This window comes from Hemiscyllium ocellatum, chromosome 6 (assembly GCF_020745735.1).
Source record: "Hemiscyllium ocellatum isolate sHemOce1 chromosome 6, sHemOce1.pat.X.cur, whole genome shotgun sequence".
Taxonomy (NCBI): Eukaryota; Metazoa; Chordata; class Chondrichthyes; order Orectolobiformes; family Hemiscylliidae; genus Hemiscyllium; species Hemiscyllium ocellatum.
In genome coordinates, this window is record NC_083406.1 from 46,158,877 (window position 1) to 46,184,339 (window position 25,463).

General features: G+C 39.4%; 1 protein-coding gene across 1 annotated transcript in view; it reads left to right on the forward strand.

The window, feature by feature from the left end:
• The window catches only part of gpc5a (glypican 5a), a 1,004,507-nt gene that overhangs the window by 635,289 nt on the left and 343,755 nt on the right, over window positions 1–25,463 (forward strand). Inside the window, exon 7 of the mRNA XM_060825935.1 lies at window positions 17,965–18,133. Within this exon, the coding sequence (XP_060681918.1) occupies window positions 17,965–18,133 (169 nt within the window). The remainder of the gene's footprint in view (window positions 1–17,964; window positions 18,134–25,463) is intronic.

A 25,463-nucleotide genomic window follows, 5' to 3' on the forward strand; every position in this document is an offset into this window, starting at 1 on the left:
AGGATAATCCTTTGAGCATGGCAAGCAGTGGGGTGCAAAGTAATGGATGGGAAAGAAGGGAAGTGGTGAGGGCAGAAGTGTGGAAGATAGGTTGGGCAAGGCCCTGTCAACTGCATTATGGTAGAGCTAGGAAGAAGTCTTTAGTTGACAAAAAAGGTGGTGACATTTGAGGTATCCCAGTGGAAAGTAGCACCAAAACATATCTGACCATAGTTTAATATGAGGTGGTCATGGGGGATGAGTGGAGGTCATTAAGTGCTATACACTGAATGGATGGGTCATGGGGAGAAGTGGAGTGAAGACTCCGGGCATATGACAATACTATGGATTACAAAATGTCTCCTAACAGTACTGAATACTGTCCTTCCTCCAATCTGAAAGACAATCATTCACACTTTTTCCTGACACTTAACTTTGTACTCAGAGACTGACTCTTATTTCTGAAGCTGGGTTTCTTCAGATATTCTTATAAATTATAAAAAATTAAGTTTGTACTAACCCACTTGTCTTAGTCTGTCAACCACACACAATTTGTGTTAATGAGGAACAGAAGTGATGGACATTGATGTAGTCTGAAACACAACCATGAATAGTTGCAGACAGTGTCAAGTCTGAAAAGGTATAACGTGCTGAATCAAATTGGAGGTGCTGTTAAGGTTTTGTTCAACTTCATCCAGGAAACATAGGACAAAAAAAAAGTGTAGTGAAAAGAGTATAAGTTGGAAAGATCAGAGTCAGACTGGAGTTCTGAAAGGAGATATTCAGATAAGTGATTACTCAGTCTGTTTCTACTTGCCATTGCATAAAATCTGCATTAGCAGTGAATAAGAGATATATATAGAAGCACCCCTGTGGCTTTGACTGATACTGTAGGCTATTATAAGCAATGTTTCAGCATTTTTACTCAGTTTTTGGAGCGCCTCCTCTGGCGAAAGTAGTCATTAACCAATCTCCAGCTCTGGACAGGGTCATTATATGTTATGTTTACTTTTAACGGTTTGCCATCCCCATTTACAGTCAAGTAATAAAGAGATTATGCAACATTCAGTTCCAACAGAATCCTTTAGAGACAAGGGGGCACTGCAGATCCTGGGATATATGATTCCAAATTTTAATGTTTGATTTAAGTTCCAGATCACCTTTTGTAAGTTTCTATGAACCATCAGTGCCCCAATAAGGGATGTTTACCTTTTGCTTTAGAGTGTTGGTTCAAATTAATACCTATTCTTAGAGTTTGCTCTCCATGTGACTAAGCAGCTAGTAGCAAATTACCTTTGCAAGGAAGCAGCAATGGCTAAATTAAACCACTGATCATGAGGACAACAGCTAAGTATTCCAAAACCATGGAATACTGTCAAAGTTAAGACTATGTTGTCAGTCTTAAAATTTGTCTCCCTTCACCACCCAGCCCCAAACAAAAACCAACTAAGGATCATCTGGAGCAACCAATGTGCATGAATTTAAAACAGAATACCTTGGAATTAGTGATAAACAGCGATCAGTGAGACTAGATATGCTAACAATGTCCAACTTTTTTGTTTTTAAACAGACTAACTTTATTGAAATGACAATTTAAGCAGATCAACTGATCCAATTATTTGATGACAAGCTGATGCAAGAAATGGCAAACTTTAAGAATAGATCACAAGAATTAGTAAAAATTTGTCATCAGTAACATTTGAATTATGGACTTGCATGTATTATTTTCATCCACCAATTCAAATTTAACTTTGACCAAATTTCCTGAGCCTTGGCAAACAAGAACAGCTCAAGAAAGGTATGGGAAAGCTACTTGATCCAAGAGGGATGGTCCTTTTATTTTAATTGCTGGATTCAGCATTAAAAAAAACACTTCCTCAGCACAATATCAGCTCCCATCCCACAATGGGACAACTTCTAATTCCACCATAAGTACCAGCATGGCTTCTAATCACCAATCTCTTACTTAGATCTTGTAGTCTCATCAACTTGCCCTCTGACCACACAGATGCTTCTCAGCCTTTGGGTTTGGACAGCTTCAGCCCATTTGCCTAGCCTTTAGCATCCAACTGGAAGCAAAATCTCCCTGACCTGTTAGAGCAGAGGTCAAAGCCTTCTACCAATTAAAACTGAAACACCCAGGGAAGCTGACCTCACAGTCACTTATGAACATGAGTGAGTGAAACAAAACCTCCTGATTTATATTGTTTAAACAAACAAAGCTAAGTGTTTAATATTCACTGTTAAAGTTAAAATAAGAAGTGTTAACAAACCTGAACCCCCTTTTCTTGAACTAATAACTATCTGAACCTAACTAACTATTAAAAAAGCTGTTCTAATAACAATTTTTAAAACATTAAATTAACTTAGTCTCTTATGCTGTCTTCCTTCTGGGCTTCCAATTTTGCTGCCTTTTGATTTTTTTTTTAAACTGTGTACCTTTCTATAAAATTCATTGGTATCTTTAATAGAGGTTGCTTTCTGAGATTTCTTTCAGCAGCAGTTACTCTTCCTGCAATTTTCAGGAACACTCATTTTTATACCACAGATTACACCTGAAATTCTTATAATCAGATTGGTTTCAGGCTGTCAACATCATCAGATTTTAAGTTCGATTGGCTTCAAGGTACTATGTGTTTGATTAAAGTCAATTGGTCAGATTTGAATTGTTGTTAAACAGCAATCAAAACTCAGATAGCTATTTAACAGCCAATTATTACATGTGTCTGTTTTGGAAGAGCCTGTCTCCTAACTACTCTGTGTAATGGCAGCATTTGCAGTCCCTTCAGCTCAGAAAAGCATTTTGTCTTAAAGTGCTTAAAGTACAGATGCTTTTTTCACCTCACTATTATTCTACCCAGCTTCCTAACACCTCACCCCTTCAGAAAAAAAAACCATCAGAATGAAAAGATGGCTTCATTTTTTTCTTTTTTTTCTCTAAATCTGAATCCCATTATTACAAAATGCATTTGTCAGTAATCTGAAGTTAAACATTTCATACTGATTCTGCATCCATATATATATATATATATCCATATGGACTGTACAGGTTCTATCTTAAATATTCATTTCCTTTTAAGTCCACAATAACATCTGCAATAACATGTTTCTGACCCACCACATGTACAGTTTGTAAACTAAAAGCCTATAACATCAGATGCTATCAAAATATTCTTGAATATTTTCACTTAAAACTTTCCAAAAAGAAAAGAAAGGTTTGTGGTCGGTGTATACAACTGTCTCTAAAATATTGTTTGTGTATAAACCTTAAAATGCAGTAAGGCTCGTACTAAATTCAACAACTCCTTTTAAGTGATGGAATATTTTCTCTGATGAATATTGAGTTTCATAGAAAAGTAACTAATTAGCTGTTCAATTCTATCCTCAGCTTCCTGCATTAGTACAGTTCCAACCCCTATGTTGCTGGCATCGATAATGACTTTAAATGGTTTTATGAAGTTTGGTGTGGCTAAAACTAGTGTGGTGGTCAGTATGGCTTTTAGATTTTCAAATGCCTCCTGGCATTGCTCTGTCCACTGAAATTTCATGTTCATCTTTAGCAAATCCGTTAGCTGTGTCACTATGCTACTGAAGTTTGGTACAAACTTCTGGTAGAATCCACTCAATCCCAAAATTTGAAGCGCCTCTTTCTTCGAGGATGGTTATGGAAATTCCTCGATAGCCTTGATCTTCATTTTCCTTGGGGTCATCCTTCCGTGTCTGAAGTTATGTCTCAAGAATGTCACGTCTGTCTTCGCAAATTCAGTTTTGCTAAATTTAAAACCAGTTTCACCTTTCATAATCTTTCAATGATCTCTGCTTCGTGCACCATGTGATCTTTCCATGAATGACTAAAAGTCGCCAAGTCATTGATATAGGCGGCACAATTAGTAACTTGTGCCACAACTCTGTTCACGAGTCTGCGGAATGTGGTTGATGCATTCTTCATTCCAAAGGACATCCCTTTGAATTTATATAGCACATGTGGGGTGACAAACACAGAAACATCTTTTGTTTTCTCTGATAAAGATACCTGCCAATAACTACAGATAAGTCCAACTTATTTCTTTTAAATCCTCAGTTCCCTGGTTTTCCTTTGGATTCACCACCACAAGGGGCATCATTCCCATTTTGGATCCTGCGAAATCATTTCCAAGAGCGAACTGTACTCCTGGAACTGACACTCTGTCAATCAAACTTTCTCTATGCAGTCCTCCAACCTTGGTATTGGGTATGAGTCTGATTAATTATGACCTTGACCTTCTGATAGTTCACCCAAAATCTTTGAATCCCATCAGATTTGGGAACTGACACAATCGGTGAACTGTGCTTGTCCCGACTTAGCACAATGATGCCTTCTCTGAGCACTGCATCCATTCCTGTTGTATCTGTGCAGCTTTAAGGGGATTAAGTTTGTCAGGGTGTTGTCTTATCGGAACAACATTCCCTACTTCCACTTCGTGCACAATAGTGTTAGTCTTCCCCATTCTATTCCTACACATGTCCTCATACTGCTGCAACAAACATTTCAACTCACTTCTTTGCTCCTGAGACAGATAGCTCACTATTCTATCCCATTCTTCAAGGACTTTTTCTTTATTTAATTTATTTTGAGGCATATAAAAATCCTTGTAATCTGGATTTGATTCCTCACCCTATGGGGCAGTAACAAACAACTTTTTTGTCCAGTTCCCTCTGTAAAGGCACTGGTTTTATTACTGTCGGTGGCTTTCTAATTACCTGGTATGTATGACATGTTTGACAAAATTCAACCATGTTCTTATGGAGTCCAGGCCAATAGAAGTGCTTTTATAAGACCATAAGACATAGGAGTGTAAGTAAGGCCATTCGGCCCATCAAGTCCACTCCGCCATTCAATCATGGCTGATGGGCATTTCAACTCCACTTACCAGTGTTCTCCCAGTAGCCCTTAATTCCTCGAGACAACAAGAATCTATCAATCTCTGCCTTGAAGACATTTAGCGTCCCGGCCTCCACTGCACTCCGTGGCAATGAATTCCACAGGCCCACCACCCTCTGGCTGAAGAAATGTCTCCGCATTTCTGTTCTGAATTGACCCCCTCTAATTCTAAGGCTGTGTCCACGGGTCCTAGTCTCCTCACCTAATGGAAACAATTTCCTAGCATCCACACTTTCCAAGCCATGTATTATCTTGTACGTCTCTATTAAGTCTCCCCTTAATCTTCTAAACTCTAATGAATACAATCCCAGGATCCTCAGCCGTTCCTCATATGTTAGACCTGCCATTCCAGGGATCATCCGTGTGAATCTCCGCTGGACACGTTCCAGTGCCAGTATGTCCTTCCTGAGGTGTGGGGACCAAAACTGGACACAGTACTCCAAATGGGGCCTAACCAGAGCTTTATAAAGTCTCAGTAGCACATCTCTGCTTTTATATTCCAACCCTCTTGAGATAAGTGACAACATTGCATTCGCTTTCTTAATCACGGACTCAACCTGCATATTTACCTTTTGAGAATCCTCGACTAGCACTCCCAGATCCCTTTGTACTTTGGCTTTACTAATTTTCTCACCATTTAGAAAGTAGTCTATGCTTTTATTCTTTTTGCCAAAGTGCAAGACCTCGCATTTGTATCTTAGCCTGACTCTTTTTCGTACCTAGGTGATCTCCTACAAATAATTTATGTGCTATCCACAATACTTCATGTCTGTATGCTACCTGCAACACAATCTGGTGCACTTCCGCCCATTGGTCCTCTGCACTAACCTGCCATGGAGTCCCTTTTTGCCTTAAGATTCCATCCTTAAAATAGGAACCCTCAGGAATACATTCTGATTCCTTTACTGAGTATACATCATGATATTGTTCTTCTATCATCTCATCTTTCTGGTGTAAGTCCATTAACCTTTCAGGACTAAACACCTCTGTCTGACTCTTTATCTGTTCAGGTTTGTCCTGTACCATTTCATCAAACAGGTGTCATCTAACTAAACCTCAACTCCTTTATCTTTCTCTTTAGTTTTTCTTTCTTGTTGTAACTTATGATAGTGGGATCTCGTTATTAAACAGTCTGGAAAATTTCTTTATTTTTCTTTGAACTCCTGGTTTTCCTTTGGCTTCTCCACTACAACAGACATCTCTCCCACCTTAGATTCTGCTAGATCATTTCCAAGAATAAACTGTATTCCTACAAGTGACACACTGCCAATCCAACTCCCACTATCATTTCCCCAGTCTTGTTTGGCTCTCCAACCTGATCGCACATAGAAGAACATTAAATTTCTGTTTACCCAATTCACAAATTATCACCTTCTCAGGTAACTGTCCAGAAGGAGTGCAAATACTTTCATCTCTTAGTATTAGATACTGACCAGACCCCATATCACTTAACATTGTGATTTCTTGTTCTTCTCCCATTGTTCTTCCTGAGTAAATTTTATCCACAGAGATGAAGTCTTCATAGAGATCGGACACTGACTCAATACACAACCCCAGCCTCGGCTGTGCTCTCTCCTGCAGCTTCTCGACTTCTCTTGGGGTTTCCTTTACTACTTCCACAAATCCCACTGGCTTAGCCTCTTTTGCCACATCTTTATCCCCAGTGCCATTCATCAACAACCGGCACTGGGACTTTACATGTCCCACCTTACCACAGTGGAAACAGTTGAGGCCTTTCACCTCCTGTTCGATACCTTGAGCTTTTTTTTTCACCGGTGGTAAGCTATTTCCAGGATGATTTAGTTTTTCTGTTGTAGTAAAGGATCTCCCCTTCTCCCAATTTCAATCCCTTACGGAATGAAGTTCCTTTTGGAAGCTAAATGTAGCCTTATGCACCAATGCATATTCATTTTCCACTTCTGTGACTCTTCCCACTTCTGGAACTTTCTGTTCATCCACATAAATTCTTTTCATCTCTGGAAGTGAATCTTTAAACTTCTCCAGAAGAATAATCTCTCTTAGAGCCTCATCGCTTTCTTGAACAGCACGTTACCAAACCTACAAGGGAGCGTGCAATCTTCGACCTGGTCCTGTGTAACGAGGCAGATAAAATTAATGATCTCCTAGTTAAGGATCCTTTCGGAAAGAGTGATCACAAACACAAATGGAGGGTGAAATAGTATCATCTAAGTCTAGGGTGTTATGCTTAAACAAGGGAGACTATACTGGGATGAGAAAGGAGTTGACTAAATTAGACTGGGAACACAAGTTATATGGTTGAACAGTTGAGGAACAGTGGAGAACTTTCAAAAAGACTTTGCACAGTGCTCATGGAAAGTGAAGAACAAGGATAGCAAGGGTAGGAAGGGCCAGCCTGGTATAATCAAGGAAATAAAGGAAGGCATCCAATTAAAAATGTAGCTTTGTAAAGTTGCCAAGACTAATGGGAAACAGGAAGATTGGCAAAAGTTTCAAAAGCTACAGTGAATTACGAAATAAGCAATAAAGAAAAGAAAGATAGATTATGAATGCAAACTAACACAGAATATATAAACTGGAAGGAAAAGTTTTTATAAATATATAAAACAGAAAAGTGTGGCAAAAGTGGCCGTAGATCCCTTGAATGATGAGAAAGGGGAATTAATATTGGGTCATGGCTGAGGCCTTGAATAATTACTTTGTGTCAGTCTTGAGGAAGGATCTACTGGCTTTGCAGGCAGTGCAGAAGAAGTTCACCAGCTTGATTCCGGAGATGAGGGGATTACCATATGAGGAGAGGTTGAACCATCTGAGACTGTGCTAGCTAGAATTTAGAAGAATGTGGGGGGGTTGGAGAATCATATAGAAACATATAAAATTATGAAAGGGAAAGATAATGTAGAGGCAGGCAAATTATTTCCACTGGCAGGTGAGACTAGGACTAGGGGAATGGCAAAGTAGATTTAAGACAGAGATGAGGAGGAACTACTTTTCCCAGAGTGGTGAATCCATGGAATTCTCTGCCCAATGAAGCAGTAGAGGCAACTTCATTAAGTATATTAAAGATAAAGTTGGATGAGTTTTTGCACAGTCTGGGAATTATGGTTATGGGGATAATGCAGGTAGGAGGAGCTGAGATGATGGATAGATCAGCCATAACTTTAATGAATGGTGTAGCAGTTTCAACGGGCCAAATGGCCTACTCCTGCTTCTATTACTATGAAACTACAATATGTCTTGTGTATTTTTAAGACCTGCACCCAGCTATCAAAATTTGCGATGTTTAATTCTTTCAAATTCAACTTAAGTCTGACCTACTTACTTTGTTATGTTTCTAAATCACTGTTATCCCCTGCTGGTACTAATTCTTAAACTCTCAAAATAGCCTGTTGACATCTGCATAATCTCTACCTTATTGGGATTGTATTATAGACCCTCGAATAGTCAGAGGGAAATTGAGAAACAATTCAGCTATCTGTTAGAAAAATAGGGTGGTTATGGTAGGGGATTTTAATTTTCCAAACATAGATTGGAACTGCCACAGTGTTAAGGGTTTAGATTAGATTAGATTAGACTTACAGTGTGGAAACAGGCCCTTTGGCCCAACAAGTCCACACCGACCCGCCGAAGCGCAACCCACCCATACCCCTACATTTACCCCTTACCTAACACTACGGGCAATTTAGCTTGGCCAATTCACCTGACCCGCACATCTTCGGACTGTGGGAGGAAACCGGAGCACCCGGAGGAAACCCACGCAGACACGGGGAGAACGTGCAAACTCCACACAGTCAGTTGCCCGAGTCGGGAATTGAACCCGGGTCTACAGGCGCTGTGAGGCAGCAGTGCTAACCACTGTGCCACCATGCCGCCGGTTTAGATGCAGAGGAATTTGTTAAGTGTGTACAAGACAATTTTCTGATTCAGTATATGGATGTACCTACTAGAGAAAGTGCAAAACTTGACTTACTCTTGGGAAATAAGGCAGGGCAGGTGACTGAGGTGTCAGTGGGGGAGCACTTTGGGGCCAGCGACCATAATTCTATTAGATTTAAAATAATGACGGAAAAGGATAGACCAGATCTAAAAGTTGAAGTTCTAAATTGGAGAAAAGCCAATTTTGACGGTATTGGACTAGAACTTTCGAAAGCTGATTGAAGGCAGTTGTTCACAGGTAAAGGAATGGCTGGAAAATGGGAAGCCTTCAGAAATGAGATAACAAGAATCCAGAGAAAGTATTTTCCTGTTAGGGCGAAAGGAAAGGCTGGTAGGAATAGGGAACGCTGGATGTCTAAAGAAATTTAAGGTTTGGTTAAGAAAAAGAAGAAACATGTGTAAAGTATAGACAGGATAGATCGAGTGAATCCTTAGAAGAGTATAAAGGCAATAGGAGTATACTTAAGAGGGAAATCTGGAGGGCAAAAAGGGGATATGAGATAGCTTTGGCAAATAGAATTAAAGAGAATCCAAAGGGAATTACAAAGACATTAAGGACAAATAGGTAACTAGGGAGAGAATAGGTCCCCTCAAAGATCAGCAAGGCAGCCTTTATGTGGAGCTGCAGAAAATGGGGGAGATACTAAATGAGTATTTTGCATCAGTATTTACTGTGGAAAAGGATATGGAAGATATAGACTGTAGGGAAATAGATGATGACATCTTGCAAAATGTCCATAATTCAGAGTAGGAAGTGTTGGATGTCTGGAAATGCATAAAAGTGGACAACTCCCCAGGACCTGATCAGGTGTACCCTAGAACTCTGTGGGAAGCTAGAGAAGTGATTGCTGGGCCTCTTGCTGAGATATTTGTATCATATATAGTCACAGGTGAGGTGCCAGAAGACTGGAGGTTGGCTAACGTGGTGCCACTGTTTAAGAAGGGTGGTAAGTACAAGCCAGGGAACTATTGACCAGTGAGCCTGATGTAGGTGGTGGGCAAGTTGTTGAAGGGAATCCTGAGGGACAGGATGTACATGTTTTTTGAAAGGCTAAGACTGGTTAGGGATAGTCAACATGGCTTTGTGCGTGGGGAATCATGTCTCACAAACTTGATTGAGATTTTTGATGAAGTAACAAAGTGGATTGATGAGGGAAGAGTGGTAAATGTGATCTATATGGACTTCAGTAAGGCGTTCGGCAATGTTCCCCATGGGAGATCGATTGGCAAGGTTAGATCTCACGGAATACAGGGAGAATTAGCCATTTGGTTACTGAACTGGCTCAAAGGTAGAAGACAGAAAGTGGTGGTGGAGGGTTATTTTTCAGACTGGAGGCCTGTGACCAGTGGAATGCCACAAGGATCAGTGCTGGGCCCTCTACTTTTTGTCATTTACATAAATGATTTGGATGCCAGCATAAGAGGTACAGTTAGTAAGTTTGCAGATGACACCAAAGTTGGAGGTGTAGTGGACAGCGAAGAGGGTTACCTCAGATTACAACAGAATCTGGACCAGATGGATCAATGAGCTGAGAAGTGGCAGATGGAGTTTAATTCAGATAAATGTGAGGTGCTGCATTTTGGGAAAGCAAATCTTAGCAGGACTTATACACTTAATGGTAAGATCCTAGGGAGTGTTGCTGAACAAAGAGACCTTGGAGTGCAGATTCATAGCTCCTTGAAAGTGGAGTTGCAGGTAGATAGGTTAGTGAAGAAGGCATTTGGTATGCTTTCCTTTATTGGTGAGAGTCTTGAGTACAGGAGTTAGGAGATCATGTTGCTGCTGTACAGGAGATTGGTTAGGCCACTATTGGAATATTGCGTGCACTTCTGGTCTCTTTTCTATTGGAAAGATGTTGTGAAACTTGAAAGGGTTCAGAAAAGATTTCCAAAGATGGTGCCAGGGTTGGAGGATTTGAGCTATAAGGAGAGGCTGAACAGGCTGGGGCTGGTTTGCCTGGAGCATCGGAGGCTGAGGGGTGACCTTATAGAAGTTTATAAAATTATGAGAGGCATGGATAGGGTAAATAGGCATAGTCTTTTCCCTGGGTTTGGGAAGTCTAGAACTAGAGGGCATAGGTTTAGGGTGAGAGGGAAAAGATATAAAAAAGAGACCTAAGGGGCAACTGTTTCACGCAGAGTGTGGTATGTGTATGGAACGAGCTGCCAGAGGAAGTGGTGGAGGATGGTACAATTGTAACACTTCAGAGGCATTTGGATGGGTATATGAATAGGAAGGGTTTGGAGGGATGTGGGCCGGGTGCTGGCAAGTGGTAGCAGATTAGGTTGGGATATCTGGTCGGCATGGACGAGTTAGACCACAGGGTCTGTTTCCATGCTGTACATCTCTATGACTCTATGAGTCTATGACCCCTCATCTGACAGCACTGCAAACACCTTACCAGCTTCGTCTGAACTAATGTTACCCACAAATTTTCTGGCCGTTCCATCTGCACAGTTAATTTTTCAAATGAAATTTAAAAAAGGCTTCAACATCTTTCTAATCTAAACGGCTATGCTGTAACATATTTGTACATAAGCAATCAGGCTGTTCAAATCCTGGACAATAGCCTTCATTCCGTTACAAACCCCTGTGCTAATTTAATCCAAAACACTCAGGAAGCTTGCCTTGCTTCATAATCTATTAAAAAGTGAGTGAACGAAACCCCTGATTTACACTGTTTAAAGAAAAAAAACAATTTGTTTTCGTAACTCCCAACAGTGAACACCAAACTAAAACTACTAACAAACCCGAGCCTCCTTTATCTTAACTAATGACTATCTGACCCCAACCGAGTTAAGATGCTGCTCCAATGACACAATTACTAAACATTAAGTTAACTTAATCTCTCAAAGTCCATGCAATCTTTTTTGCTGTATTCCTTCCATCCTTCTGAATCTGATGTTTCCTTCTATCCTGCTGATTCTGCTTTTCTTCCTGATTTTTTTTTTACTGTGAGTATCTTTGTGTAAAATTTCTTTGTACCTCTAATGGAGAGTCCTTTCTGAGATTTCTTTCAGACCTGTTCATGACTGTTGGCTCTCTTTCAGTGACAATTGCTCTCCCTCCTCCCCACCCCCGCCACGATTTTCAAAAACACACATTTTTACCCCCTGACTATATCTGAAATTCTTACAGTCAGTTTGATTTCAGGCTGTCAATATCATCAGATTTTAAATTTGATTGGCTTTCAAGGGCTGAGTGTTTGGTTTAAATAAATTGGTCAGATTTGAATTGTTGTCAAAACAGCAACCAAAACTCAGGTATCCATTTGACAGCCAATTTTTACATGTTTGTTTGGAACAGCCCGTCTCCCCATTGCTCTGTATACTGGCAGTGTTTGCAGTACGTTAAGATCAGACAAACACTTTCAGTCTTAAAAGGGACCATACATTCTTTTTGACTCACTATTATCCTACCCAGCTCCACAACATCTCTTCGTGGGAAATCCTGTTCTAGTGACACAAACAATCTGTGGAGTTATAAAATGCTAGCTACCTTGGTTGGCTGGATAGCTGGTTTGCAATGCAGAGTGATGGCAACACGCTGGGTTTAAATTCCTGTACTAGTTGAGGTTAACGTGAAGGACAATCCTCCTCAGTCTCTCCCCTCGTCTGAGGGCTGGTGACATTCAGGATCTCTCGCTAATAAAACAGCAGCCCTCTGGTCTGGTAAGTCTATGACATTACTTTACTTTAATATTGTATCTGGCCTTCCACTCTGCCCACAGGGAAATACTCGATGTTGTTTCTTCCCACTTAATATTATGGTTGCATTCATGAAAATCATAATATTAAGTGAAATTTAGGTTCCCATAAGAATCAATGTACAACTGGTGATAAGTTCCTTATCAGAAAAAAAAAGCATTATTCCGTGTAAGTTGAAATACTTTGTGTTGCTAAGTTCAAGTAAACATTGCTTCCTGCTCGCAGATCCTCCTGGTGACTTCCCCTCCCTGACACTTCGATTGTGGCCTCTTTCTGTCCTTGGCATTCTGAGTGGAGTCTTAGGCATCCCCTACTTATCAGGCTCAAGTCTGCCTGTTTGAGCCATTATTTGTTCTTGGTCATATTGTAGTAACTGCCCAGTTGCATCTCCTTTCTTGCTGGCAACTACTACATCCAGGGTCCACTGAGACATAATGATGCTGCTCTTCTTGGTTAGTTGCTGGGCTTTGGCCTTACTCCTGATTGGCATGGTGTCCATCATGATTGAACTTACTAAGAGGCAGAATGCTGGAAGGTCAAGCACAGGGAGAAGTCACATGTTGCAAAGCTGGGCAAGAGGAGTGGCCTCACGTCTGAGAGCAGGAGATGCTGCACTGAAATGGCACAAATTAGGCCAAACAAAATGAATCTCACAATGCTCAGCGGGATTACTTCTCACAATGCTTAGCAGGATTACTCCTCAATAACTTGGTTTAAGCAAAAATGGTTAAATGGGACAATGTTAAATGAGGACTTTGTATAAATACTTGTGTACTTCTGAAGCAAACATTTAGTGTAGAAATCTTAAAATTAAGAAAAAGTCTTGCATCTTATCCCACAACACTCTCTGCAGACTTAAGCAATTTTAATCAATTTTGGAAAATACCAAACATTTGTACAATCACAGTCACAGGTGAGATAAAAATCAACAGGAGCTATTCTGTAAGCCTATTCATTAACACTGGTTGTAGTGATTATAGCTAGGGAGGTCGGAGGAGTGATGGAATCAGTGGGGAGGGAGTCAGGGGAGGTTCCTTCTGTAGCTGGAGAGGTCTCATTAACAGATAGAGTTTTGATTTTCAAGTGACAGCTTGTTGTAAAATCGATATTACACACTGATCGTCATCGTGATCAGCCTCCTCTTCATATCTGTATACAGAGCAGATACTCTCTGCATTCATATTAACACCCTCACCAAAATGTATTCACCATTACTAGCATCATGTCCTGCAAGACTACTATTTCAAAAACCAAGATAGCTGAAAATCTGGAAGCTACAAAGTCAACCTTTATGACCACAAGAGTCTTAAACATCCAATTTCTGGTGTCTGGTGATTCGCCAAACAAATAAGAAATAGGCAGCTGAATCTCTTTGGACTTAATTATCTGTTTTCGTGCTGTCTAAGTTCATGAAATAAATGTTTTTTTAAAAAAAGTTCAAACTATAAAGTGGACAGAGAAATGATGATCAATATCAAAAACTGTAAAAATTACCCATGACTGCTATTATACCTGATAAAAGATTCAATGAAATGAAGTTGGTGAACAACGGTGAAAATAAAGGTACAATCTTTCTCATCATCATGTGAGTTAGTGTGTAACCAAACGTTCTACTGAGTCCCTTAAAATATTCAGGAACTGATCAGAAAGGTGAAGGGGCTGGATGAATATTTTTTTCAGCAGTCCTTACTCTGAAAATGATCCATGACAGGCAGAGTTAAATGTTGCTTTTAACAGTAAAATTGAAATGGTTGAGCATGTTGATTTAGAAAAAAAAGGAATCTCAAAATATACCAAACTACTGATGAAAGGGATTTCCAATGAGGGTCAATAGGTGATGGGACAGGTGTTATGTGAGCCAGGATTTGTAGATTATGCCTTTAGACTGCAATAATAACTTTCCAAGGCAGAACCATGTAACCAGGGCCCTATTAACTTGACATCAGAAGTAGATAAAATGCTCACGAATCATAAGAGAATCAATATCTTACAAATTAGACCAAGGTAGGAACATTAAACAGAACTTGTAGTGAAGGAGGTCGTGTCTCACCATTTTAGGTATATTTCTTGAAGAGTCATCAGGTTATTGGATGGTGATAATCTGGTATTCATTGTGATATATTAGAGGTTTCCACACAGGGTCACTTCTTGGTGAAATGTTGGTAATCAACAATGGTGTATTGGCTGAATGCTGAGAGCAGTTGCCAATGGTTTTGGATCTGCTTGGAGATATGTTGCTTTGGTGAGTCGCTGTTCGGGTGCTTGTTATTAACTATTTTCTATGGACCAGAAATTCTGATCAGGGGAGAAAACCTGGGCTGGATTTCCCCAGCAGTGGCAATTTCATGATTGTTAATGAAAGGATAGAGCTCTGCGTTTCTGAAAGGAAATTGTAATTCAGACTGCACAAGAAATGGAGAGCCATATTTCTGTTCTGACATGTCCCTTTAGTTCAGATCTGTCAGGAAGGTAAAATTGCATCCTCCTTTCACAGTAGTTAGTTGCCACACTCTGAGTTTTAAAGGTCCAGATTCACAGATAGCCATGTCTACATCTGTTGACAAATAGTAGCTTTATGAGGTGAGAGTGAGGTTAATGTATCAGGTATATTTGGTGACAAATGAGGAGGGAGTCTGGATGGAAGCTGGATACACGAAAGTGTAGAGTATGCTACACCATCAAACTGCTGGCAGATTAAACCTGTGTTTTGCAAATGATTTTTAACTGAATAAAATTTAATTTCATTCAAATGGCCACCTCAAAGCAAAACGTGCCTGTACCCTGCAGGGAAATTAATGAACACAGCGGGTGAATCACAGAATCCCTACAGTGTGAAAACAGGCCTTTCAGCCCATTGTGTTCACACTGACCCTCTGAAGAGCATCCCAACTGGACTCATCCCCCGAAGCTATCCCTGTAACTCTCCATTTCCAATGTCTAATCTACCTGAGCTATACCTCCCTGGACGTTATGGGCTATTTAGCATGACCAGTCAACCCAAATTGCACATCTTTGCACAATGAGAGAAAAGCGGAGCAGCTAGAGGAAACCCATGCAGAGAATGTGCAAACTCTACACAGACAGTTACCTGAGGGTGAAATCGAACACGGATCCTTGGTGCTGTGAGGCAACAGTGTTAATCACTGAGCCACTCTGCCATGAAGGAAAGAGATTGCTAAAGAACTATGATCAGAATAAACTGAAGCTAGAGCCCATTAACATTCAAGGGTTATTCATGGGAACTTTAATGTTAAACCAATTTGCTGGATGAATGTGTGTTTGTAATAAATATGTAATGAGTCTTGTGTTGGGTGTTGAATGGTCCAATAGAGGGGATTAAGTTTGTTGAGGTGGGAGACAATACCTATTGCCAATCATGGTAATGGATGGAGAAATGAAGATCTGTACTTTTCCTCATTACTGCTGAGGTCCTTGAAATTCTTCCTGCACTGTATCTAAAACATAGTCGTGATGCTCTTGAGCTCTGTATTTCAGGAATTATCCTCATGGCTGCTGGTGGACATGTTTTGAAACCTCCCTCCTACTGGCTCGAAAGAGATGATTGTTCTTTACCTTGGTCTATTTTGAGATTTCTGTATAAGTTTCAGGGACCCTTGAGGTTTCACTAGAACATTGTGAAGCTCTTTCATCCTGCAGCATTCGACAAAGCTTCCTATGAAGAAGTGCAAGATCACTTTCTGAAATTCAAGACTCTCAGTTGACCCAGCAGCAACTGCACTTTATATTCATTCATGACATGTGGACATTACTGGTTGGGTCAACATTTATTGCCTAACCTTAAGTGCCCTTGAGAAAGCGGTTGTGAGCTTACTTCATGAACCACTCCAGTCCACTTACTATCAGCACGTTACACAACAATGTCACTGGGGAAGGAGTTACAGGATTTAGACCAAGTGACAGTGATGGGATGGTGATATCTTTCTAAGAATGGATGGTAAGAAGTTGGAGAGGAACTTGCAAGTGATAGCGTTCCTATCTATCTGCTTTCCATGTCATAGAGCCCCTACAGTGTGGAAACTTTGGCTCTTTGGCCCAACAAGTCCACACCAACCCTCTGAAGAGTAACCCACCCAGATCCATTCACCTATCCCATTATCCTATATTTACCCCTGGGTAATATACCTAACCTACACATCCCTGAACACTCTGGGCAATTTAGTGTAGCCAATTCACCTAACCTGCATATCTTTGGATTGTAGGCGGAAACCAGAGCACCCAGAGAAAACCCACGCAGACAGTGTGCAAACTCCAGACAGTAGACTGAAGCTGGAATCAAACTCAGCTCCCTGGTGCTAACCACTGAGCCACCTTGCCACGCCCTTTGAGATGGTTATCGTGTTGTTCTAGAAGATGCTATCTCAGGAATCTTGATGAATTTCTGCACTGTAACTTGAAAATAGTTTCGAATTCCTAAATCTTGCTTGGAATTAAAGCTAGAGTCATATTTCTGAACATTTTGAGTGGAGCAACACAAGTTTAACCATAATGCAAAAAAGATACATCTTCTGATGTAATTTAAGGTCTTCAGCGAGGTAGTAAGAAGACATGCATTTTTTAAAGTGAAGTGAAAGTGTCCCAAGGTCGAGGGCTCTTAAAAGAGTCTACACACCAGAGTCATACAATTTATTGAAGTGTACATAGACAAGAATGATGTGACTAACTGATACAAGATCAGGTTAATAAAGTTCCTGGATTGTCAGTTTGGTCTCATTGTACTAAATGCTTCTGTTTTTAGACTGATACATTTTTGGCAGCAAAAATTATTAGCCTACTCGACACAAATGATTAAAAATGTTCACACATTTTTCACATGTCCGTAGAAATTAAAATCAAAGCTGCAGTGTAAAGTAAGTGTAAGACAATGATATATTAAGTCTTCATTTAAAATTGTTTTAAAAAAAGCTGAAGTCATAGAATGTGTTAGTTTTAGTTTGATAATATTTCTGCATTTCATGACACAGCACCATATTTTACAATTATAATCAATCATAGACTGTTTTATGACTTCACCAGTAGCTTACAATGATTTGTTCTTAGATCTTGAAGTTTGTGTCTGGTATGGATAGAAAATGGATTAAGTTTTACTAAATAAATGCAAAAAATACTTAAAATAAGCAACAACTTATCATTAACTGATGAAGGTATAACAAAGAATACTTGAAATTAGCAACAACATATCATTAAATGATAAAGGTATAAACAAAACATTTAATGGTCTTAATTTTCCCATGTGGTGATTGACGATGTCATATTCCTGCCATTTTCTAAATTATTTTCAGCATTGTGCACATTCAGTTCAGTTTGACGATTCCCAATGTTTTTGGGTTTTTTTGTTACATTTTCATAATTCTCATGTGTTTTAAACTAAAATGATAGTGAGGAGGAGTAGTATTCACATAACTGCAAATTGCTGTTTGCAGCTGCTGCAGGGAAAGGTGATCCCCAAGTATGAGCAATGGCATTCAGCAGAAAAAGGCAGTGGACAAGTAGATCATGATGACATCCAGATCAGTGGGGACTGTGATGACGAGGATGGCTGCATTGGATCAGGAAATGGAGAAGTGAAAAAATCTTTCAAAACGTCTGAATGTGAGTTTTGTTAATGTTATTTTTCCAAATTGATACCTTTGAAATGCATGTTTCCTGGAAAACGTTTATAATTTATTCATGATACCAATGATGTTTATAAACCCGCAAGTACTTTAATGGAAAGAAAGCAGTAATATTGAATTTGTCTCTCCATAAAAGGAAACCAAGAAAACTGTATCAAGAGGTTTTTTTTTGTTCTTTTATAATATAGCATGATTATGAAAATATAGAAAATCGGAATTAACAAACGGTCATCAAAATTATTTTGGTTCCCATCTGAGCAATTAACAGTTTATAAATGACTTAATGTATGCTTGTGGATATCTGAAAATGTTACTCTTAAATTAATGCTCAATACTTGTTTGTATGAGCAATTGAAAATGTTTGAAGTTTATTTATGGACTATTTCTTCTAGAAAAATGTTGGAGAAGTTATTTCTATTAGTCTGTGTTGAGCAAACTGGTCCTATAATGTACTACACTGAATACCAAAGCTAAATTTCACACAGAGATGGTTGTTTAAAAGGGTATTTAGCAAAATATAATCTAATTCAAGACTTGATGGTGAAAGATCAATAAAAGTTATGTGCTTACCCCTGGGTAAGGCAAACTATGAATCAAAGATGCAACTTTTCAGAATTTAGAACGCTCAAGTATTTGAAAACCTAGTTGAAATCAAATGTAAATTGTTTATTTAGAAGTTACATTACAAAAGGCTCAACATCAATTTTATCTGTGTGTGTAATCAGCATTCTATTTATATAGAGAGACTGCAATTTGTCTGTCACGTCAGTTGAGGAATATGTTGGGCCAATGCCCCTAATCACAGATGGATTGATTTTGTACAAGGTTGCATGACATGAGTTGAAAGTGACTTGTAGTATGTTATACTGTTGTAGAATGAATTTGCATTCAACAGATCACCACCTCTGTCTGACACAGTAGAATTCTAAGAGTGCCTGAATGAAGGTGTATAGATAAGTTGGAGATATTCTTGTTCAGGAATGTTAATTTCCCGAACTAAAAGCACTCTTCAACCTTAAACCTTTCTTTTAGAAAATAAAACGTTTTGCAATATTTTCATCAAAATGCAAGTACTATGTATTGTGCTTATGCATTTTTACAACCGCCACAGTATACTATTGGCTGAATTTTTTGCTTTGCTGTTATTAGGTATGAAGGGGGAAGGCATATAAAAACCTTCCTTCTATGCACCTATTTGCACATTCCAAGCAATCTAGAATTTTACTGGGGCCGGGGAGGATAAACTTGTGAAAATTGGAAATGAATAGTGCTTGTTCATCTGGTCTTGTGTATCATAAAATGGTAGTACCAGAGATTTCCAGGTTTTACATTTTATTTTCCTTTTGGAACCAGCAGGGGTGAGACATTGGATAAACTGGTCAACTTTAGGCCTACCCAATCTCATACCCACCTTCCCTCGTCCACCTTTGTGAGATCCCCGAGCCTGGGTTTATCTAGATGCAGCAGAGTGATGTGACCCTCTGTAGTCCCAGCTGTGACCAGCATTCCCAGTGACTCTGCAACGATGACTAGCAGCCATTTAAGTTGCAACTTTCCTGTCAGGATATGGGCAGAAGTCACACTTTAAAACAACGGACCTGTTGTTTTAAATTTTGCAGGGCAACCAATAGGCTGGTGCTCCTCCCACCGGCTTTTTTGTTGGGAAGAGGGGATAGAGGCAAGACTAGTGATACTTGTGAGATTGAACCCCATATTTATATGCAAGTGTGAAACAAAATTGCAGAAACCTTATGAAGATGGTACCTTTATTGAGTGAAAAATACCTTGTGACCACAGAACATATTAAATTCACAAAGAATGTAATTTAAATTCAAAGACAGCTTCCTCCGGTTATCATGTATTGATGAATGATCAGTGAGCATTTCTGCCTGGGTCTGTTTCTGGTACAGGGCTAATGTATCCATTTCAAAGACATGAATTGATTTTTTGACAGAAATTTGGAGCCTTCAGTATTGCCCTGAAGATTGGAGGAGTTGAAGATGCACGTTAAATGGACCTGTGGAAAAATCGTGGGAGCATTTAAAAAATAACTTCCTAAAAAAAAAATTAAGGGCTTAGGTTATTAGTTACAAAAATTTTAGAGATGGGAAAATACACTTTTTGATGACCTAGAGCAGTGAGACATGTGACAAAATCTTTAGGAAGAAGTCCAGTTGTGGTTGATCACTGCACTTTGGATTCACTATTTGCCTGATACAGTAGTAGTAGGAAATGGCAAAAGCATGAAACCCCTTTATCACCAAAGGAAAAAGTTGATTGCTAAAGCAGTTAATTTTCTTACTTTCCTTCCTATCAATGCCTGTCTCTGCTCTCAACAGACCCACAGTTGCCGCATGACAATACAAGTCCAAAGTTCATTAATCAATCAGTGTTCTGTACATGCAAACATTTCTTTACCTTGTACTGTATTTTGTGACCATCTTTTCCTTGTAAGTTTCCCTCCCAACACTGAATGCATGCAAGTTATGCATTTTAAGTGCTGCCTAGCTATACAGAAAAATATGAAGAGGTTGTGCAAATTGTGTAAATTACCCAGACCTTCCAGATAAATTAATGGGACCATTGTTTGTTTTTCTCTTATTTCTATTTCTTTTCATCCCCTTTTCTCTTATTATCATTTTTGACCTATTGTCCACCAACTTTGTTTTTGTAATATTTATGTAGGAAAGGAGTTAGTGCTGAGGTTGAAAGAGAGTTGACCATAGAAGGAAACACATGATTTCCTGCTTAGCTGTGTTGAAATCTGTCTGCTATAGATTTTTGTCAACGTACTCAATCTATCAGTATTTCCTTAGCTTTTTTATTCTCAAGTACACAGTATCTGATACCACCATTTTTTGTGTCATTGGCAAACTTGGATATATGGCTTCTTAATATGTTATCTAAGTCACTCACAAGTACAGTGATGGATTATGGACCAGTGCAGATTCTTGTGTGATACCATTAGTCTTCAAAGAATTTGAATGAATGCAACAGAGGTGAAAATTAATTTTATGAGAAGATGATTGCATGGAAGTAGAAGTTAACCAATAACAAAAGAGAAAACAATGTTAACCAATGAGGAATAAAGAAGTTAACACATTTGATATGTACATTGAACTGCAATGGTGAACAGATGAAAAAAAATAATAGCCCAAATATAATGGAAGAATTACTATACCCAGAAAGAATATTCTACCCTTGCCCTTAAATTTATTTCTGTTCAATTATTTAGTTATTCAATTTACTATTTTTGGCAGAACTATCTTGTAAATAAAAAAGGGCAATTCATAAATTACAGCTATCCACTATGTTATTCTATTCCCCTCTAATCCTGCAGTCTTCTGTAAATTATTGTGTCCTGTGCTCTGAATTGCGTTGGAATAGTGTGTATTATATGCAGCTGAATGTTATGCAGAATCGAATGGTACAAAAATATTTGTGAAAACATCTTCTACAATCACTCAGTAGAATTCAAAGTGAAAGTTTTCTGAGCTGTTACATTAGAACATTCATCTGGAGTTGATATTCTGCCGATGCCAGAAACCTGAAACATTTTGGGGTCCAGACCCCATGACTTAATCCACACTGTTAACATGATGCAATTTTTAAATACCAATTGTCTAACTGAGCCCCTGGAGAGCTTGGCATCGAATTAGTAATCCCAGTGAGGGCAGGTTGGATGGTAACTCCCTTCTACAGAAATGATGTTCTTAAACTTGAGAGGGTGCAGAAAAGATTTACAAGGATCTTGCTAGGACTGGAGGGTTTGAGTTGTTGGGAAAGGCTGAATGGGCTGGCACTTTTTTCCTTGGATAATGAGAAGCTGAGCAATTATAGAGTCATAGAGATATTCAGTACAGAAACAGACTCTTCGGTCCAACTTGGCCATGCCATCCAGATATCCTGGATAAATACATCACCATTTGCTAGCACTTGGCCCATATTTCTCCAAACCCTTCTTATTCATGTATCCATCCAGATGCCTTTTAAATGTTGTAATTGTACCAGCCACCACTTCCTCTGGCAGCTCATTCCGTACACACACCACCACTCTGCCTCCTTTTATGAAATCACAAGCATGAATAAGGTGAATAACTAATGTCTTGCCAAGGAGGGTGAGTCCAAAACTGGAGGGCATAGGTTTAAGGTGAGATGGGAAAGATTTGAAAAGGCAATGTTTTCAATGCAGAGGGTGTTGCATGTGAGGAACAAGCTGTCAGAGGAAGTGGTGGAGGTGGGTGCAATCACATTTAAAAGGCATCTGGATGGGTGTATGATTAGGAATGGGTTTCGAGGGGTATGGACTAAATGCTGACAAATGATTCTAGGCCAGATTTGAATGTCTGGTCAGTGCAGATGAGTTGGACCAAAGGGTTTGTCTCTGTGCTGCATGACTCCATAACTCTATGGCTCTGTGACTCTATAACTGTCAGAAGATAGGAATACGATGTTGGGGTGTGATGTTCAAGGACAAATGGCAGTCATTATTGGTCAGAAAGTCAGTAGCTTCACAGCATAAATGGCCATTGAAAAGATCTTAGACATGCTCTCCATGAATAACTATTAACTTTTCAACAATGTTACTTGAGCAAAATCATCACTTAATGGCTTCTCACATTAGTTTACACTTCAATGCACCAGACAAGTTACTTTCCTTGATCAGCAATTTGAAAGTTTCTGGTCTTCAACAAGCCCAATGATAAAGTTTTTGAAGGAGGTTTAATAGATAGTTCCTACTTGTCATCTTGCTTTGAAATTTGTACATTCTGGAGGTCAGACATGTGACTGAGTGATGTTTAAACCACCATGCCCTCTCCTCCAAAATACCTTTCCAAGTGCACTGTTGTGAAGACGCATCTATACCCAACCACTTGCCTGGAGCAATTGAAAATGAAATTCCCTGGCTGGACTCAGACAATCCCTAACTGAATTTCCAATCACCTGTGAGAGCAATTTCAGGTGCAAAATTGGAATATCACACGCTGAAAAGCTGTCCTCGGTTCCCCACATTTAATGACATGTTTAGATTTGCAGAGCATGTGTGAAGAAGGGAAAGCCAGAAACCTGCATGTCTCTGATTAATTGCTTATAGAGCTTGTTAAGAGTATTTGAACCAACCATTAGCAATTTATAAATGACCAGCATGAGATAAACAAAAGAGCTCTAGTAGTGTGCCTACCTCTGAGTCAGAATCATAGAATGTCTACAGGGTGAATAGAGGCCATTTAGGCCATTAAGTCTGCACTTCCCTTCTGAAGAGAATTCCAGCCTATCCCTGTTGTTCTGCATTTACCATAGCTAACCCACCAAGCCTGCACACTGCAGGACAATTTTGCAAAGCAAATTCACCGAGCTTGCACATCTTTGGATTGTGGGAAGAAACCAGAGCATCTGGAAAAAAACCCACGTAAACATGAAGAGAATGTGCAAACTATACACAGACAGTCACTCAAGGTTGGAGTCAAAACTGAGTTCCTAGCACTGTGAGGGAGCAGTGCTAACTACTGAGCCACCGGGCTGTCTATATGGAAGGCCTGGGCTCAAGTCCCACCACCTGCAGATGTGTGAAAATATCCACAAGGTAAACAGAAAGTTTAAGATATCTTTGAGCACAGCTGTCAGGAATACAGTAGGAAGCTATTCACAACTGCAATGTGGAAAAAGTTGCAGAAAAGGGATGAAACTCTGTTACTTCCTGCAATTCGGCAGAGTTGCCACTGTCAATATTGAGAGACTTTGTATTTGTGAGGAAAGAATCTTTTGCCCCTTGAGAGGAATATCACATCCATGGCCACTTCTAGCCATACCTGCTTAGCCTGGTTCACTGGACCTTTTCATCTAGTTGAAGATGAATAGTAGATGAAGAGTAGATATTTACCACAGACTCAATTAGTGGCTGAAGGGAGAGGTCAGACATGTGACTGAGCAATGTTTAAACCACCATGCCCTCTCCTCTCCCTGCTTTTCCATTTACAAAGACAGTAGTAGTCCCAGTCATAGTTGCCAAATATGCAATCTGATGAGAATGAATATGTTAATAATACATTAATGGACATGAAGGTGTAATTCTGACATCAGTAGTCACAGGCAATGGAGACTCTGAGAAGAGAGGAAAAGAGGGACTGTACACTGTACGATAAACCTGTAATCAGTATTCTGCATGTTAGAATGTTGATGAATAGTTTATAGAACTGACTGAAAGTGAGAGGGAGTTATTCTTAGACACAGGAAGCAGAGGCAGTGTGATTAAATGAGCAGTTCCAAAGTTCACCACACACATTCAAATGCCAAATCTCATGATTAGTGGAATCCATAAGACCAGAATATATTCAATCAGTGGAAGCAGTTCAAATCAATGTCCTTCTCAAATGTGCTTCCTCCACATGCTCAATGCCCCTAACTGAGTACTGAGGTTGCCTCTAGGCCAAATAGTGTCTGACACTTTATAGTTTATGTGGCATTCTTACAACTGATGTGATGAACAGTCAATGCCCAGAAATATTCCGGTCAAGTTCCTGACCCTGGAATCAATATTTCTGCTCCCAACCTTCTGTAAACGCATAGAGGCAAACCATGGACATTGTTTAAGTAGTTCAGACAGAATGAATCACACAACTAGCGAAGAGTACGATTGAAGCACAGTGGTAATTCTTATTGACCAATATTTGAATAGAACAATGAAGCCTTTGAAGTTACTTGACTTATGGAGGTCTCTTTAGGTTAGGGTTTGCTATGAAATGTACAGTCAGTTTTTTCTTGTTAATATTTTGTTTGGTAATCTTCAGATCTGTGCACAATTTGTCTAAAAAGAATAATTGCTTATCTAGGAATGAAGATAGAATGCTGGAAATTGCCTTACTGGAGTAGGTTAAAAGAGTATTGCTTGACATTTGTATTCTGATTATCCACAAAAAATGCTTAGAATTCCATTGAGAACTGAGTAACTCGATCAATCAACAACTTCACCCTTACCTGAAGGAATTACTGTTGTTAATTGTTTGGATAAGTTAAATCAGTTCTCAGCTGGGTTGTTGCAGTGTCCCACTGATCTCCACATCCCATCTTCATAGATTCACTGTTGTTTCCAGAGTACCCAGTTGTGACCTCACTGGGGGACCTCATCACTCTGAAATATTTGTGGTAATGTCTTGACTGGAGCTACAATTCCTGCTATGTATTGCACTGCATTGATCTGGGTACAGATTGCATTTTTTCATTTCTTTATTCAAATTTTTTCAACTGTCCCAAATATGTTTTCGAGACTTCCATTTTCATCCATCTTGTGGACTTTGATCTGACTTCAA